General features: G+C 38.2%; 1 protein-coding gene across 1 annotated transcript in view; it reads right to left on the reverse strand.

Moving 5' to 3' along the window:
- The window catches only part of C2CD6 (C2 calcium dependent domain containing 6), a 137,132-nt gene that overhangs the window by 79,170 nt on the left and 42,822 nt on the right, over positions 1-15,140 (reverse strand). The window contains exons 4-9 of the mRNA XM_044244347.1: positions 13,073-13,218; positions 11,008-11,130; positions 10,244-10,288; positions 9,078-9,146; positions 7,102-7,181; positions 2,472-2,612 (exon numbers count right to left, since the gene is read on the reverse strand). Coding sequence (XP_044100282.1) covers positions 2,472-2,612; positions 7,102-7,181; positions 9,078-9,146; positions 10,244-10,288; positions 11,008-11,130; positions 13,073-13,218 — 604 coding nt within the window. The remainder of the gene's footprint in view (positions 1-2,471; positions 2,613-7,101; positions 7,182-9,077; positions 9,147-10,243; positions 10,289-11,007; positions 11,131-13,072; positions 13,219-15,140) is intronic.

Genomic DNA, 15,140 nt, shown 5'->3' on the forward strand with positions numbered 1-15,140 from the left:
TGACTGGCATGGTCCCAGAAAATTCTAGAAAGCAACTCATATTTTTAAACACCAAATGAAAACATCAATAGTGGGAGTTCTGTGAGGCTCAAGAGGCTTTCTAAACTATATCTCCTATTAAAAAATATCAGGAAAATTAATTCCATATAAAACTGAGTAAGATAAAACTATCAGCGCCAAATTCCAGAGTAGTTATAAGAAGAAGAGAATAAGGAACAGAATAACAACCCTTGACTTTGAAAGCATGCAAGAAAAATACATGTAGAGTCAGTGAACACAATGGCAAGATGACTCACTGGGACCCATTTTGCTAAGAAGGGATCAGCTGGTGAAGCTACAGGAGGGAAATGAGAGCAGTCGCTGTCACTGTCACTGTGAGTCAGATAGGCAGAGGTTCTGCAGCTGGAGCCACTCTGTTTCAATGTGGAAGCAGTCTGAGGATCCGGTTGCGTACTATTAGGCAAGACATTAAAGAAATTTGCGGTTTCTAATTCAAGATGGTAAGCAGGCTCCTGAACTCACCTCCTCCCATGTATGCATGGTACCTACAGTTCTACAAAGAGCAATTCTCTCTGAAAGAAATCTAGAAATAGGCTGAGCAACTCCTACACATCATGCAAATGAGAAAATACGCACATCAAAACAGCTGAGAAAGGATGAGGCACATACCAGAAACTCCACCACTGGCACAGTGTCATACAAACAGGACAGAATTCTCAACTCCCAGCATCTCCCTGAGGAGAAAAAGGGTTGGACAACACACATAGCACCCCACCTTTCAGGACTCCCATCTGAGGGACAGGCCCCCACAACACTTATTTCTGTTAACACAGTTAACACAGTTGTGACTACAAGACCCACAAAACTACAGAAAAAAATAAAAAGTTTTTCATAGGTCTGCTATGACTTAACATGCTATCTGCTCAGCGCTCAGCACAGAATAGGAAATTAGTGCAAAAATAAGTTCATCTCCCAGTTAGTCTCCAAAAAGGCCTACTGTATTCTTTAAAAGCTACTATTTGGAGGTCAGGCTTCTAATTGAGTATGCATCCAGGGATTGATTGCAATCCTTGTTAGAGACCTGTGGAAGCCAGGAGACACTATCTCCTCCTCTCTCCAGCCCAATCCAGATCATCAGTATCTCCCTGGAAGGAGCTTACACAGACATCTGGCACCCCAGACTTTGTGGCCATTGCCAAGGAGATGGGCCCCTAGATTGTTTGGCTGTCATAACCAGTGGGGCTTGGACTGGTGACAGTCCCACGGAACTTCAGCACACAAAGAAGCAGTTCTCAATGGGTGCAGGAATGACTTCCACCCTAGTGGCTACACCCCCAGGCTGGGCACAAAGGGAGCAGGCAAGAAAGCCCTTCTCCTGGTTTCTCCAAGAAAGGGCTCAGGTACATTTCTCCCATCAGGTGACTTGAGGTTCAGCTTCCAGTCAGCCTGAATCTAGATGCTGAGATCTTCCTCTTTGGAATACTGAAAAATCCCAACACAGTCTCAACAACTAGAAGCCATTAAGAAAAAAGGAAAGCTGCTTGGACAATCACAAAGGTTTGAGAGACAGCCAAAATCTTGGGCTGGGTTCCTTGATAAGGTTCATTTCCCACCATGAGATGACTTCATTGAGACTAGGAAAGGTGGCAGTTTCATCTAGTGCTCAGAAACCAACACAGAGAGTGAAGGTAAATGAGGAAAGAGAACAATGAGAACAGAACAGCAACATTAAACTCCAGAAACATTAAGTTCCAAATAAATAAATAAAACAGGCCATAATGAAATATAATGAGGGGCACCTGCGTGTCTCAGTAGGTGAAGTGTCTTCCCTCGGCTCAGATCATGATCCTGGGGTCCTGAGATTGAGTCCTGCATGGGGCTCTCTACTCAATGGGGAGTCTGCTTCTCCCTCTCCCTCTGCCCCTACTCACTTATGTTCTCACTTACTCTGTTCTCTCTCTTTCTCTCAAAAAAATAAATAATTTTCAAAAAAACAGTTCAAAATCATGGTCATAATGATGCTCATTTTTCAGGAGAAAAATTCATAAATGAAGTGAGAATTGCAACAAAGAGATATAAAATATTTAAAAGTACCAAATAGAAATCACAGAGCTAAAGAACAATAACTGGACTGAAATATTCAGTAGGGGGGCTCAAGAGCACTAGATGATGTTGAAGAAAGTACTGGAAAACTCAAAGAGATGGCAAAGGAATTCATCCAATCAGAAGAACAAAAAGAAAAAAAATGAAAGAGTAAAGACAGCTTGAAGGACTCATAGGACACAACAAAGTGAACCACCATATGCATTACAGAGTCAATAAACATTGACTTTTCTAAACAAATACCTAAAGCCCATATGCCCCCCCAAGCAAAAAAATAATAACGTTCCACTAACACATAAATAAGATGAAGACTGTTTGGGTTGTGTTGGTATATATGTATGTATGCATGTATGTATGTATGTATTTACCTTTCCCGAGGTTGTTGCTGAAGTTTTTCAAGTCGCACTACAGAGGACTGGCTGGGCACTACCGCTGGCGTCCCAACAGTAACATTCAGGTCTGGGGATAGGAATGCTGGATACTCTATCGGTTGTGGTGTAATAACATTTCTGCAAAATGTTTATAATGTTAAATATTGCAATTATACAAAACCACACTTCTAAAATCAGTGGTGGCTATCACTTTTGAATAATACTCTCTTTTAGACTGTAAGCTCACCTGTCTACCTTGAACCACCAGAGGGTAGAGCTAGGGAAGAAAACAAAGGTCAGAAATCCTGACAGAAGTGCTCCACTGAATACGCTTATACTGAGATGAGCAGCAGGGATGAAAAAGGCGGTAAGGACCTGGAATTCTAAAGAGTAGTAGACAGTGTTTGAACCCAGACCTCTCTCCCAATCTTTAGATACAAGTCTCTATTTTATGGCCCAGTCAAGTTGACATGTGAAAGTAATCTTCACAGGTCCACCTACCCCTTGCCAACCTGGCCCCCATAAGCATCTCTTTAAAACATATTTAATCTCCGGGGCGCCTGGGTGGCTCAGTGGGTTAAGCCGCTGCCTTCGGCTCAGGTCATGATCTCAGGGTCCTGGGATCTAGTCCCGCATCGGGCTCTCTGCTCAGCAGGGAGCCTGCTTCCCTCTCTCTCCCTCTGCCTGCCTCTCCAACTACTTGTGATTTCTCTCTGTCAAATAAATACATAAAATCTTAAAAAAAAAACAAAACAAACAAACAAAAAAAAACCAAAAAACCATATTTAATCTCCAAATGAGAACAACGAACAGGTCATAATTCCACCTAACATGATAAAACTATCCTGCATACAACCAAAACCTCACTAGCCTCTTCCCCAGAAAAGACTATCAAGTCTTGGGACACTGAAAAAACAAAATAAAAAATTTTTAAAAGTCTTTGGATGATGTTTACTCTTCTTAATATCCTGAAACTTAAAAAATAGTATGCTATAAGTTTAACAATACTTAAATATTACAATATAAAATCAACAGACCTTATGTTCCATGAGAAGGAGATATGAGAGGGAAGAAGATACATTTATTACATAAATTTTTTCAGGTCACTTGGTAAATGGGCCAGAGTAGTACACCCAAATAAGGAATATGTTGTCTCCAAAATCCAAAAAGGCCCAACTGGTGTTGTGCCTCTATTTTGGTTGTAGAAGGGGCCAGATACAACAACTAATCCTTCACCTTAGCAGAATTATCCTGACAATCCCTGTGCCACTGAATCCTCAAAATTTCAATGAAGTAGAAGAGCCCTGAATTTTTTTAGAACCCTTTCCACCCTCTGACATGCAAATGTCCTATCAGACAGTCAAGATTAGTTACTACTTCCTGTTCACTAGGTCCCATAAGCGTAATGATCATCATTCTGATGGACCTGTGTAATATCTTGTATAAGGGAAAGACAAGCAAGACTCCTGTAAACTGTGGGGCACCTGAGTGGCTCAGTCGGTTAAGCATCCAGCTCTTGGTTTCAGCTCAGGTCATGATCTCAGGCTCCTGGGATGGAGCCCTGTGTTGGGTTCTACACTCAGTGTGGAGTTTGCTTGGGACTTTTTCTTCCTATCCACTGCTCCTCTCCCTGCTCATGCTCTCTCTTTAAAATGAGTAAAACTAAAAAAAAAAAAAAAAAAAAAAGCTTCCTGTGAACTAAATGAATGACATAAGGCTGGAGAAGCTGATATACCTGAGATAAGACAGTAAAGGTGTATCACTTGACCCCACCAGCTGAAGGAATCTACTTCTGGTTTTTATATGAGGAAAACAGCACTTGCCAGATCAACAGTTTTATACCACGCACCAGAGGATGTGTTAATTTGCTCAAGCAATGAAACCACATCTGGTACAGTGGCTACAATTGGAATCACTGCCTGGTTAAGCTTACGACAATCTACTATCACTCTCCAAGATCTGTCTTATGCACAGGCCAAAATAAGTAACCCAAATGGAGATAAGATGGGAATCACCACCTCTGCATTTTTCAAGTCCTTGGTGATGGCCCTCATCTCTGCACTCCCTCCATGAATGTGGTACTGCGTTCAGCTTACTATTTTCTTAGGTAGAGGTAGTTCTCTAAAGGTTTCCATTTGCCTTTCCCACCATAAGATTTTTTTTTTTTTTTTTTTTAATATCCCTTTGTCCGCAGGTCAGGGAAACAATGTAGGGTTTCACCTACTGCTAAGTGTGTGGATTTCAAATATGCAATCTGGAACTGGGGAAATAATCACAGGATGAGTTTAAAATTCCATCAAGCACCTGTCCTCCATAAGTCCCTAGTCTGACCGGTGTACAACAGTGACATTTGGATCTTCTGGAACTGGTGTCAGCATCCACTAGACTCTGAAAGGTCTGATTAGTTCCTTTTCCCTAATGCATAGTTACCCTGGTAAAAGACTCTCCTTCCCTTTTGGGAAAGCGTAGAGAAAGATCAACATTATAAACTTTTGTCAGCATACCAGCGTCTCTTTAAGGGGACCAAGTCTCCCCTACATTCAAAGGCGTTTGGGTGTGCAAACTGGCTCAACTCTGGGAATTGACTGAGGAGCTAGGACTCTGTTTTTATCATCCAGGTCACACTTCTATTCACTTGACCTAGAACTTTTCTGCTTATACAGATTAAGAATTGGGGAGGTTTTCTATATATTTTATTTCTAGGAACATCATCATCAACTAGCCAATGCCATAGGTCTGCATGAGTCAAACTATTCTGAGTGCTGCTTTGACTTTACTGTCCACTACAGTAACCACACCCATCTTGCCTTGGGTGGTGGCGCCATCACTGGGCTCTCCACTGCAGGACGCTACACTCCCATCGCATTTGGGTTTCTCAGGTCAGTGACTGCGGCTCCCACTCTAAGGTCTGCCTAACAGAGAAGATCACAGAGCTCTTCAAGGGTGGGGCTCCCCTTCAAATTTAGTTCTCACAGTCATAGTGAAAGGTCTATCTTCTGGAATCTCCCTGGATGAGTGAGCAGGTCTTAAATCCTCACCAGCATCACCATCTCTTTAACCCTCTGAATACCTTCCTTCTACATTAAGCCAAGGCAAGTCTGGCATTTCCAATCCACCCAAGTGGGCATCTTTTGGTACATGTTTCTGCAACCAAACAACCAGATTGAGTCTTTTCTAACCCCCTAATCTGTACCATTAAATGCAGAATCTCTGCTTAGTGAGCTCATATTAATAAATTTGCTATGACCCAACTTTATGTTCCTCCCATCGTTAACCCGCACCCTAAGTGCCAGGTTCCTTACGCTCACCGGCAGGAAGGTTCTTATCTCATTTGTGTTATAGTTTCTTTTCACAAGTTATCTGTGCACACTAAACCATGAACTACCAGAGGGCAGGCAGCAGGCCTCATTTATTTTAGTATTTGCAATGGCTTGGGGATATAGCAGACATTCAATGAATGTTTACTGAATCCATTGGTGGATAAAGAAATAATGATTGGGGCGCCTGGGTGGCTCAGTGGGGTAAGCTGCTGCCTTCAGCTCATGTCATGATCCCAGGGTCCTGGGATTGAGCCCCACATCGGGCTCTCTGCTCAGCAGGGAGCCTGCTTCCCTCTCTCTCTCTCTGCCTGCCTCTCTGCCTACTTGTGATCTCTCTCTGTCAAATAAATAAATAAAATCTTTTAAAAAAAGAAATAATGATTGATAAACATAAAACATTCAAATTTTACTATTTCAACAAATGACCAATATCAAGTGGGCAAAATTTATTTTTAATGATAATACCCAGTATTGGTGAGACTATAGGACAATAAGCACTTCAGAATATACATTCCCATCCTATACCTAATTTCCTCAATCCCTTTTTTCCCATTTCTTAATCAGGGAAAGTACTATAGATTACACTTTTTAATCTATTTTTACTGTTGAAATTTGAAGTCTGGTTGACAAATTTTAAGTTACTTTTGGTTTACTAATGACTTTTTAAATAAAGATTTTTAATTTGACACAGAGAGAGAGAGATCACAAGTAGGGAGAGACAGGCTGAGGGGGGAAGCAGGCTCCCTGATGAGCAGAGAGCCCAATGTGGGGCATGATCCTAGGACCCTAAGATCATGACCTGAGCCGAAGGCAGAGGCTTAACCCACTGAGCCACCCTGGTGCCCCACTAATGACATTTTTTGAACGTAAACTTTTTGCTGAAGATTTGGAAAAAAACAATTAGAATGTGTGGAATGGAGGTAACACTACTATATTGTAGAGGAAAACTGACAAATATTAGACAATTTGATCTTAGAAGTCCCTCACCTCCTTCTAGAAAAGGGTATCTCACTGGCCAACTTTCCTTGTCAGCCTAACCCTGTCTTCTCTCATTCAGCCATGAAGCTGGCACTCTCTTCTCTTCTTTATCTTATCTCCAGAACTTCACATGTCCTTTCGCCAGGGCTATACCCAGAAACCCCAAAATTTCTCCCACCTTATTAAGCATAACAATTCACTGCTCTGTTTTCCTTAGAGTCTAGCCCATTCTGGCTATGTCTTAAGACAACCAAAATGGTCCATAAAATGGATTAAGTGTTTTAAATGTCACATAATCCAATTGTGCAAATAAGACTTCAAACACTTACGTTACAGGATCTATCCTTCCTGGAGGTGGTGCGATATTCATAAACATGGATGGCTCGATAATTTTCTGAAGAGGTTTTAACTGAAGAAAATGGTAAGTGTGTTATAACACTGCTTAGTTACAAGGATAGTTCACTCTAATACTACATCCTCCAGGACTACAAAATAGGCCTTAAGATGAAGAAAGAACCAACATTTATTGAGCACTAGATATCTGTCAGGAACCTTTTATCTTGGGCACCTGGGTGGCTCAGTGGGTTAAGCCGCTGCCTTCGGCTCAGGTCATGATCTCAGGATCCTGGGATCGAGTCCCGCATCGGGCTCTCTGCTAAGCGGGGAGCCTGCTTCCTCCTCTCTCTCTGCCTGCCTCTCTGCCTGCTTGTGATCTCCGTCTGTCAAGTAAATAAATAAAATCTTAAAAAAAAAAAAGGAACCTTTTATCTGTAATATTATTTTTAATCCTCTCAATAATCCTATGATGTAGATAACTGTGGCTATTTTACAGAAAATGCTGAGGATCAGTAATTTGTTCAAGGTTACCCAAAAGACATCAGAGCCAGGATTTGAATGCAGCTTTATCTGCTCCCCCCACCAAGGCTAGTACCTTTTTTACATTATCAAGACAGATGAGTAGGGGACTATATTACCAAAAAGTTCACAGATATAAAATCAAAATCAAGAACTTTTATTGTATTTCCCACTCTTTTCCACACAATATCTTGGTTCCTTGTTTTTGGTAGAATCTACCTCCATAAAACAATACTTTCCTTATTTATCTGAAAAGGAGATATCTCCGTAAGAAGGTGATTATTACATGTTTTACTTATATTCAGACACAAAACCTACCTCTGAAGTTGGTGCTTATAAACTATGTCACAAAAGGAATTCAACAGTTACAAGACCCTATAAGGCCCAATTCATACAAATATAAATAAAATAGGCAGAAGGAAAAGAAAGAAAAATCAAAGCAAAGAAGGAAAAAAGATGAAAAAAATTGTGCCTAGTGGCTTTCTTCTGTGTATTATTTATTTCTGATTTGAAATGCATTAAAAATCGTTATGATATACCATAGGCAAAATATTAGAATAACATTTTGCCAGGGGCTGCTCAGTTAACGTAACAGTAAGTTTAATAAAAGTAATGTACCACTCTGAATTCCTAATTAAAAGAACAACCAAGACTATAAAAAATAGCAAAAAATGGAAAAGAAAGATCATATGCAAAGTATAGGGGTCACAGTCTCTGTAGAATAGCAGCACTAATGTGCTTGGATATATAAATGCCCCAAAGTGGTGATAATACCTGGGGATATGAAGAGTTCTTTCAAACACCTGGTGAGAATATATATTGGTACAACATTTCTAGAACAATTCCTTGACAAGGTCATTGTTTTTGGACAATAATTTCCATTCTAGGAATCTAGCCTAGGCACATAATAAAAGGACAGGACACACGTTACTACACAAAAATTTTCACAGGAACATGGGTATAATGTGATAAATTTAAAGGCCCAGGACAAAGCAAGGAAGAGAACTTCAACATATTACTCTCTTTATAAATCAAGGAGGGCTCAAGTAACATCGGACATTGAAATACCATGGAGGTAAGGAGCATATGTGATCAGAATAAAAAATGTCATGCAAATATAATCAATGACTCCATTTTTAATAAGCATTGTTATATATAAAAATCCACACTCCTTATATACTTAAAATAATTTTGTTTTCACACATGAACACACAGACACACAAAAGCAAATTTCCTGATAAATGCATTTTGAATTAAAGATTATTTTAAAATGTATATGCAAATAAAAAATAGTAGTTTCATTTTTCCTTAAGTACAATGGAGAAAATAGCATTCTTTAAAAATGTTCTTTTAAAAAATATATATTTTAAAATTTTTTATCAAACTGGAAAGCAAAGAGGCTCAGAAGAGATTTGACTGCAGTGTTGTAGAATAAAAAAGAAGAACTAACCTGATGTGAAAATCCATAACCAAAGTTTCCATAGGAGAACATAAATTCCACCGCCACCTTGCAGATAGGCTAAACACACAGCACATTTATTTTATTATTTTATCAGAAAGATATTTTAATGAAAAAGGGGTAGCAAGTAGTATTTCTATTTCACAAATCTATGTTAGAAAAACCAAAGTGTGAATCTCCTGGTTAAAAAAAAAAATTCACACAAGGAACTACTAGAGAAGAATTATAGAGTTCCTAAAGTGTTAAAAAAACTTTATGTTAAAGAATATATGATTATAATATAGAAAATATCAGTTTATAATTAATAGGATTACCCTGAGATACATATACGTGTGTGTGTGTGTCTGTGTGTGTGTATGTACACACACATGCATATGCTTTTATTTACTCACACTTCCATTTACTTCCTACCTCCACTTCCATTTTCAGATGAAATTTTTATTTGGACAAGCGATTTCAAGTCTCTGAACCCCAGCTTGCTCAAATGTGAAATGAAAGACACTGTCAGAGATTATGACCCCAAATGTTCATCATTCTCTGTTCTGGCTATTGGCAGCAGAGTTCTCTCTGAATAGATCAATTAATCAAAGTAATAATTTTAAATATTTAAAAAGAAATTCAAGTGAGAACTGTAAACAACTCTTTAAAATCTCCTCAAGGAGAAAATATTTCCTCAATTAAAGCTGCACAAATAAGCAGATAGGGCATTTTGCTCCCTAATGCAATTATTTCAATTTTCCTGTTCATCATTTAGCAGTAAAGTAGAATCACTAAAAAAAAGAAAGGTGAAGATGAAGATTTTGTGAATATTGTTCTTTCTGTTTAATATATTTCCATTAATTCAAACAGTGCTTGATAGGGTAACAGAGCATAAAAACACTATCAGGAGTTAAAACAGTATCAGAGTCAAGTTGTATGAAATGTTAAGTGTATGCACAAAAAGTTCTTACCATTTTTTTAAAAGATTTTATTTATTTATTTGACAGACAGAGATCACATGTAGGCAGAGAGGCAGGCAGAGAGAGAGAGAGAGGAGGAAGCAGGCTCCCCGCTGAGCAGAGAGCCCGATGCGAGACTCAATCCCACGACCCTGGGATCATGACCTGAGCCGAAGGCAGAGGCTTTAACCCACTGAGCCACCCAGGCGCCCCTCTTACCAGATTTTTATGCAACATTTCAAATTCTTCAATAAAGCACCCTTTCTGGAAAAAAGAAAAAGGGAAAGAACAATAAAATCCCCAAATACAGAGTCACTCATGTAGCCATCTGTATATAATCTAAAACATTTCACAAATTTTGAAAAATCAGGTAATGGTTTTTAATGCACATGTTAACTTAAGAGCCCCTGTGTCCTTTGATAAAACTTCATTAGTCTTTGAAGGCCTCCTTGCTTTTGCATCCTAACAAATACTCCTGAAAATCCTTCAGATGGTTTAGATTGGTTCACTAATCAGTTCTCTTCCTTTGAGTCCAGGGTAGTATGGCTGCTGGCAAGTGAGAGGGTAACCCTAGACAGGAGAAAGCAAGAGAGAAAGAACGACAAAATCCGTGTACAAACCTTGCCCCCAACTTTCGGTGACCCCTGAACAGCACAGGCCCAGGGCAGAAGGCAAGCAGCCCAGACAAGGAGAAAAACAACTGAAATCTGGGCAGTCAATTAAGAGACAGAGTTTGTGATTTGAGTCCTGTTTAGAAACACTCCAGAAAACACAACAGAACATGCGTATGTAGTCTCCTAGGTTGTACCATTGCCACACAATCAGTTTTTTAAAATATTAGGCTGTTCAAGGCCAACTCTTTTTTTTTAATATAGCCAGAGCGAGACATATGAGTTTGAAAGTAGATAATAAACCAAAAGGAGTCCATCAGATAAATAATAACAATGTGATACCACGGTGAAAGAAATAACCTTGATACTTACCTGAATTACATCATAAAGGTGTACCTTAACACTCCCTAGTAAGAGAGGATATTTTTCTGTACTTCTATATTGCATTAGTTCCAAGTATATATTATTCCGCTCATCATCTTGACGCCTGGGAACCTTGACATAAGATGCATATGGAAAGAATTATCCCGTTTTCAGTCTGAATTCCAGATATAATTTCTGAATAAGTACCTCCATAACTAGATCTTGTTATATACACATCTCATGGTTAGTTTTCAGCTTTCAAGCTTCTAAAGTGATTTGTCTGGTTTCTAAGTAACAGGCTTACATTAAGTGTAAGATCCTATCAATTAACTGCTTATTGTGAAAGAAAAATATTAATTCTCAACACCTGTCCCCACAATTTTAACATTCTCTTCCTTTCGTTCCTCCAATATGTTATATATAGATCATACTTTTTTTATTAGTTCGATACTTAATGTTTTGTGTGTATGTAACTATTTTGCAGAGTTTAGCAATATAATTACAACTATGTTTCTTTTTCTCTGTCACTTCTTAATTTCCCTTAGAGTTAATAATGTGTTTTGCTTTTTTATATTTGTTTCCTTGTGCAGTTTTCTATGTACTTATTACTAAATCATTCCCAACTTTCCCTTAGAGTTCCATTAAAATTCTCCTCTTAATAAGCTCAAACTAATAGCTCCTCTTAAAATAGGGGGAAAGATTTTGATTATGCTAATAAAGATAAGCACTCTATTAATTTATACTATTTTCCAGGATTAATTTCAAGTGTTATTTAACTGGACATATACCCACAATATTCTTGAAAACCTGGCAAACTCAGGAAAACTATTTTCAAAGTAAAACAAATAGTATAGATTGCCTTTAGCAAATCTATGTCGGTTTTTTTTTTAAACTATGCTTGAAGAACTATATTCTACACTCAAGACTAAAGCAAAATAGTTTTGAAGATTAAAACTGAAGGTTAAAAAATGTAGAGCACTGAGGAAATGTTTTAGGATTTCATTAAAATTTAACCAATATAATAAAACTATTAGGACTTACAACTGGACTAATCAATGAATCCTACAGCTACATGAAATAGTGTCGCTCACTTAAACTCTGAGATACATTTAAGATTCTAAGAAGCTTAGCTGTAAAGAGACACAGACTCTTAGCACTGGAAGCTCGAGAGTGAGAGGAAGTTTAATAAAGTATAGTCTGAAGCCGGACTGACTCCATTCTCAGCTCCACCATTTACTAGTTCTAGGACCTTAAGAAAATTCTTTCCTCATCGGTAGAATGAGGATCATAATAAGAGAATGTATATATATTTGGGGGGGGTTGTTATAAAGATTAAATAAGCTATCCATGCAAAAACTATTAGACTTTATGTAAGAAGAAAGGAGAGAGGGAAATGAGGAGGAAATGAAAAAGAGAGAAAGGGTATGCTCTGGGTTGAACATATGTATTCCCTCAAAATTCGTACACTGAAGCCTAAATCCCCAATGTGATGTTATTTGTAGGTGTGGTGTTGGGGAGGTAGTTAGGTCATGAGGGTAGAGCCCTCATGAGTTGGATTAGTGCCCTTACAAGAAGAGACCCAAGAAAGATGATCTCTTTGCTCTCTGCAAAGAGATGGTCATCAGGAAATCAGAAAGCAGGCTCTCACCAGACACCAGGTCTGCCAGCACCCTGATCCTGAACTTTCTAGCCTCCAGAAAGCTGAGAAATGAATGTCTGTTGTTTAAGCCACCCGATATCTACGGTCATTTGTTAGAGCAGCCCAAGCTCAGACAGGGTGGAAGAGGACAGAGGAGAGGAGAGCAAGATAGAGAAAAATGCATGTTTCATGAACACTCAGAACCACAGACAGTAAGATCTTAGGAAGAAGAGCATCAGGATTATGCATTTTCTACTAAGCTGTTTATTTAAAAACAGTAATATATCCCATAGTACAGAAATAGAACCCTGTAAAATATCAAAAAAGGCACTGCATTTGTTTCTTTCCTACCCCTAAGAAAAGGATATAATTAGTGTAGATTATTTGAAACTATAAAAATGCATTCTTATATCCAGAATAGAACTTTAACATTACCTGTACAGAAAAGTACTTTGTGTCATCAAAATTAACTGTAGTGTACTTTTCACCATTTGGGGATGCCAAGCTACATACTTTTGTACATTTCACAATGTTGTTTATAGAGATGCGAATGAACAAATTACTGAAATGTTGTAAACTGACTGAAAATACACAGATATTAAGGAAAAAATTTGTTGTCATTGTACAATAACACAGTATAAAATTAATCCATTAAACAATTCAGGCAAAACTTAAGAATCAATCAAATAAAGAAAGAAGTAATTGTAGAAGGGGAGGAGGGAGAGAATCTTAAGCAGACAGACTTCCTGCCCAATGTGAGACTCTGAGCCGAAATCAAGAGTCATATGCTTAACAACTGAGCCACCCAGGAGCCCCGCTATATATTATTTTTAAGGTGACTAAACATTTGCAATATATAGTTTAAAACTTTTCTAAGCATAATTATACAGAAATGCAAAAATTCAAAAGTCACTTATTTTTAACATTAAGACAAAATTTAAAGCAGTTTTCTTTTGTGTGTGTGTGTAGCACGGAAATTTCTCTCTCTTTTTTAAAATTGTGTTAGTCACCATACAATAACATCCTTAGTTTTTGATGCAGTATTCCAAGATTCATTGTTTACGTATAATACCCAGTGCTCCATGCAGTCTGTGCCTCTTAAATACCCACCACACTCATCCCTCCAACCCCCTCCCCTCTAAAACCCTCAGTTTGTCTCTCAGAGTCCACAGTCTCTCATGGTTCGTCTCCGCCTCTGATATCCCCACTTCACTTTTCCTTTCCTTCTCTTAATGTCCTCCATGTTATTCATTATGTTCCACAAGTAAAACCATATGATAATTGACTTTCTCTGCATGACTTATTTCACTCAGCACAACCTCCTCCAAGTAGTTTTCTATTCTTATTCATGTCACTATATACTTCAGTTTACTATATTTTTATCTTTCATAGACTCCATGCATTAAAACAATTTTGTTTTTATGATTTAACTAATTATCTTCAAAAATCTCTTTATGTAGAATTCTCTTCAAGAATTTACTTTATGGGGCACCTGGGTGGCTCAGTTGGTTAAGCATTTGCCTTTGGTTCAGGTCATGATCCCAGTGTCCTGGGATCGAGTCCTGCATCAGGCTCCCTGCTCAGTGGGAGTCTGCTTCTCCCTCTGCCCCAACCCCCAACCCGTGTCCTTTCTCTCTCAATCTCTCTTTCACAAAAATAAATAAAATTTAAAAAAAAAAACAATTCACTTTATACAAAAAAGAAACACCAAATCTTCATAATGAGACTGGTTTAATGCCATGATAATAAGCAATCAGTTTATTTAAAGGCATCAAGATAAATAAATCCTTCAAACAATGTTTAAGGTAGCACAATTATTACTTAGAAATAATTAATATACACTATTATACACTAATTATTACTTAGAAATAATAATATACACTATGGAGTATTATGCCTCCTTCAGAAAGGACGAATACCCAACTTTTGTAGCAACATGGACGGGACTGGAAGAGATTATGCTAAGTGAAATAAGTCAAGCAGAGAGAGTCAGTTATCATATGGTTTCACTTATTTGTGGAGCATAACAAATAGCATGGAGGACATGGGGAGTTAGAGAGAAGGGAGTTGAGGGAAATTGGAAGGGGAGGTGAACCATTAGAGACTATGGACTCTGAAAAACAATCTGAGAGGTTTGAAGTGGCGGGGGTGGGAGGTTGGGGGAACCAGGTGGTGGGTATTATAGAGGGCACGGAGTGCATGGAGCACTGGGTGTGGTGCAAAAATAATGAATACTGTTATGCTGAAAATAAATAAAAAATAAATAAATTAATAAAAAAATACGTCAAAGCAATCTGAGTAAAAAAAAGAAATAATATTATCATCTAAGATACGTATTTTTCCTTTTTTTGGTTAAGATATATATTTTTCCTTTAACTTATATGGTGGTTGAGGTTTTTCACCATATGGGTGAAAAATTTCTGTCACTTTGCACATCAAAAAATGGAGTTTATTTTCCTCTGCTCTTGAATCCGGTCTGGTCTTGTAACTACTTTATGCACTG

The sequence above is a fragment of the Neovison vison genome, chromosome 3 (genome assembly GCF_020171115.1).
Source record: "Neovison vison isolate M4711 chromosome 3, ASM_NN_V1, whole genome shotgun sequence".
Lineage (NCBI taxonomy): Eukaryota > Metazoa > Chordata > Mammalia > Carnivora > Mustelidae > Neogale > Neogale vison.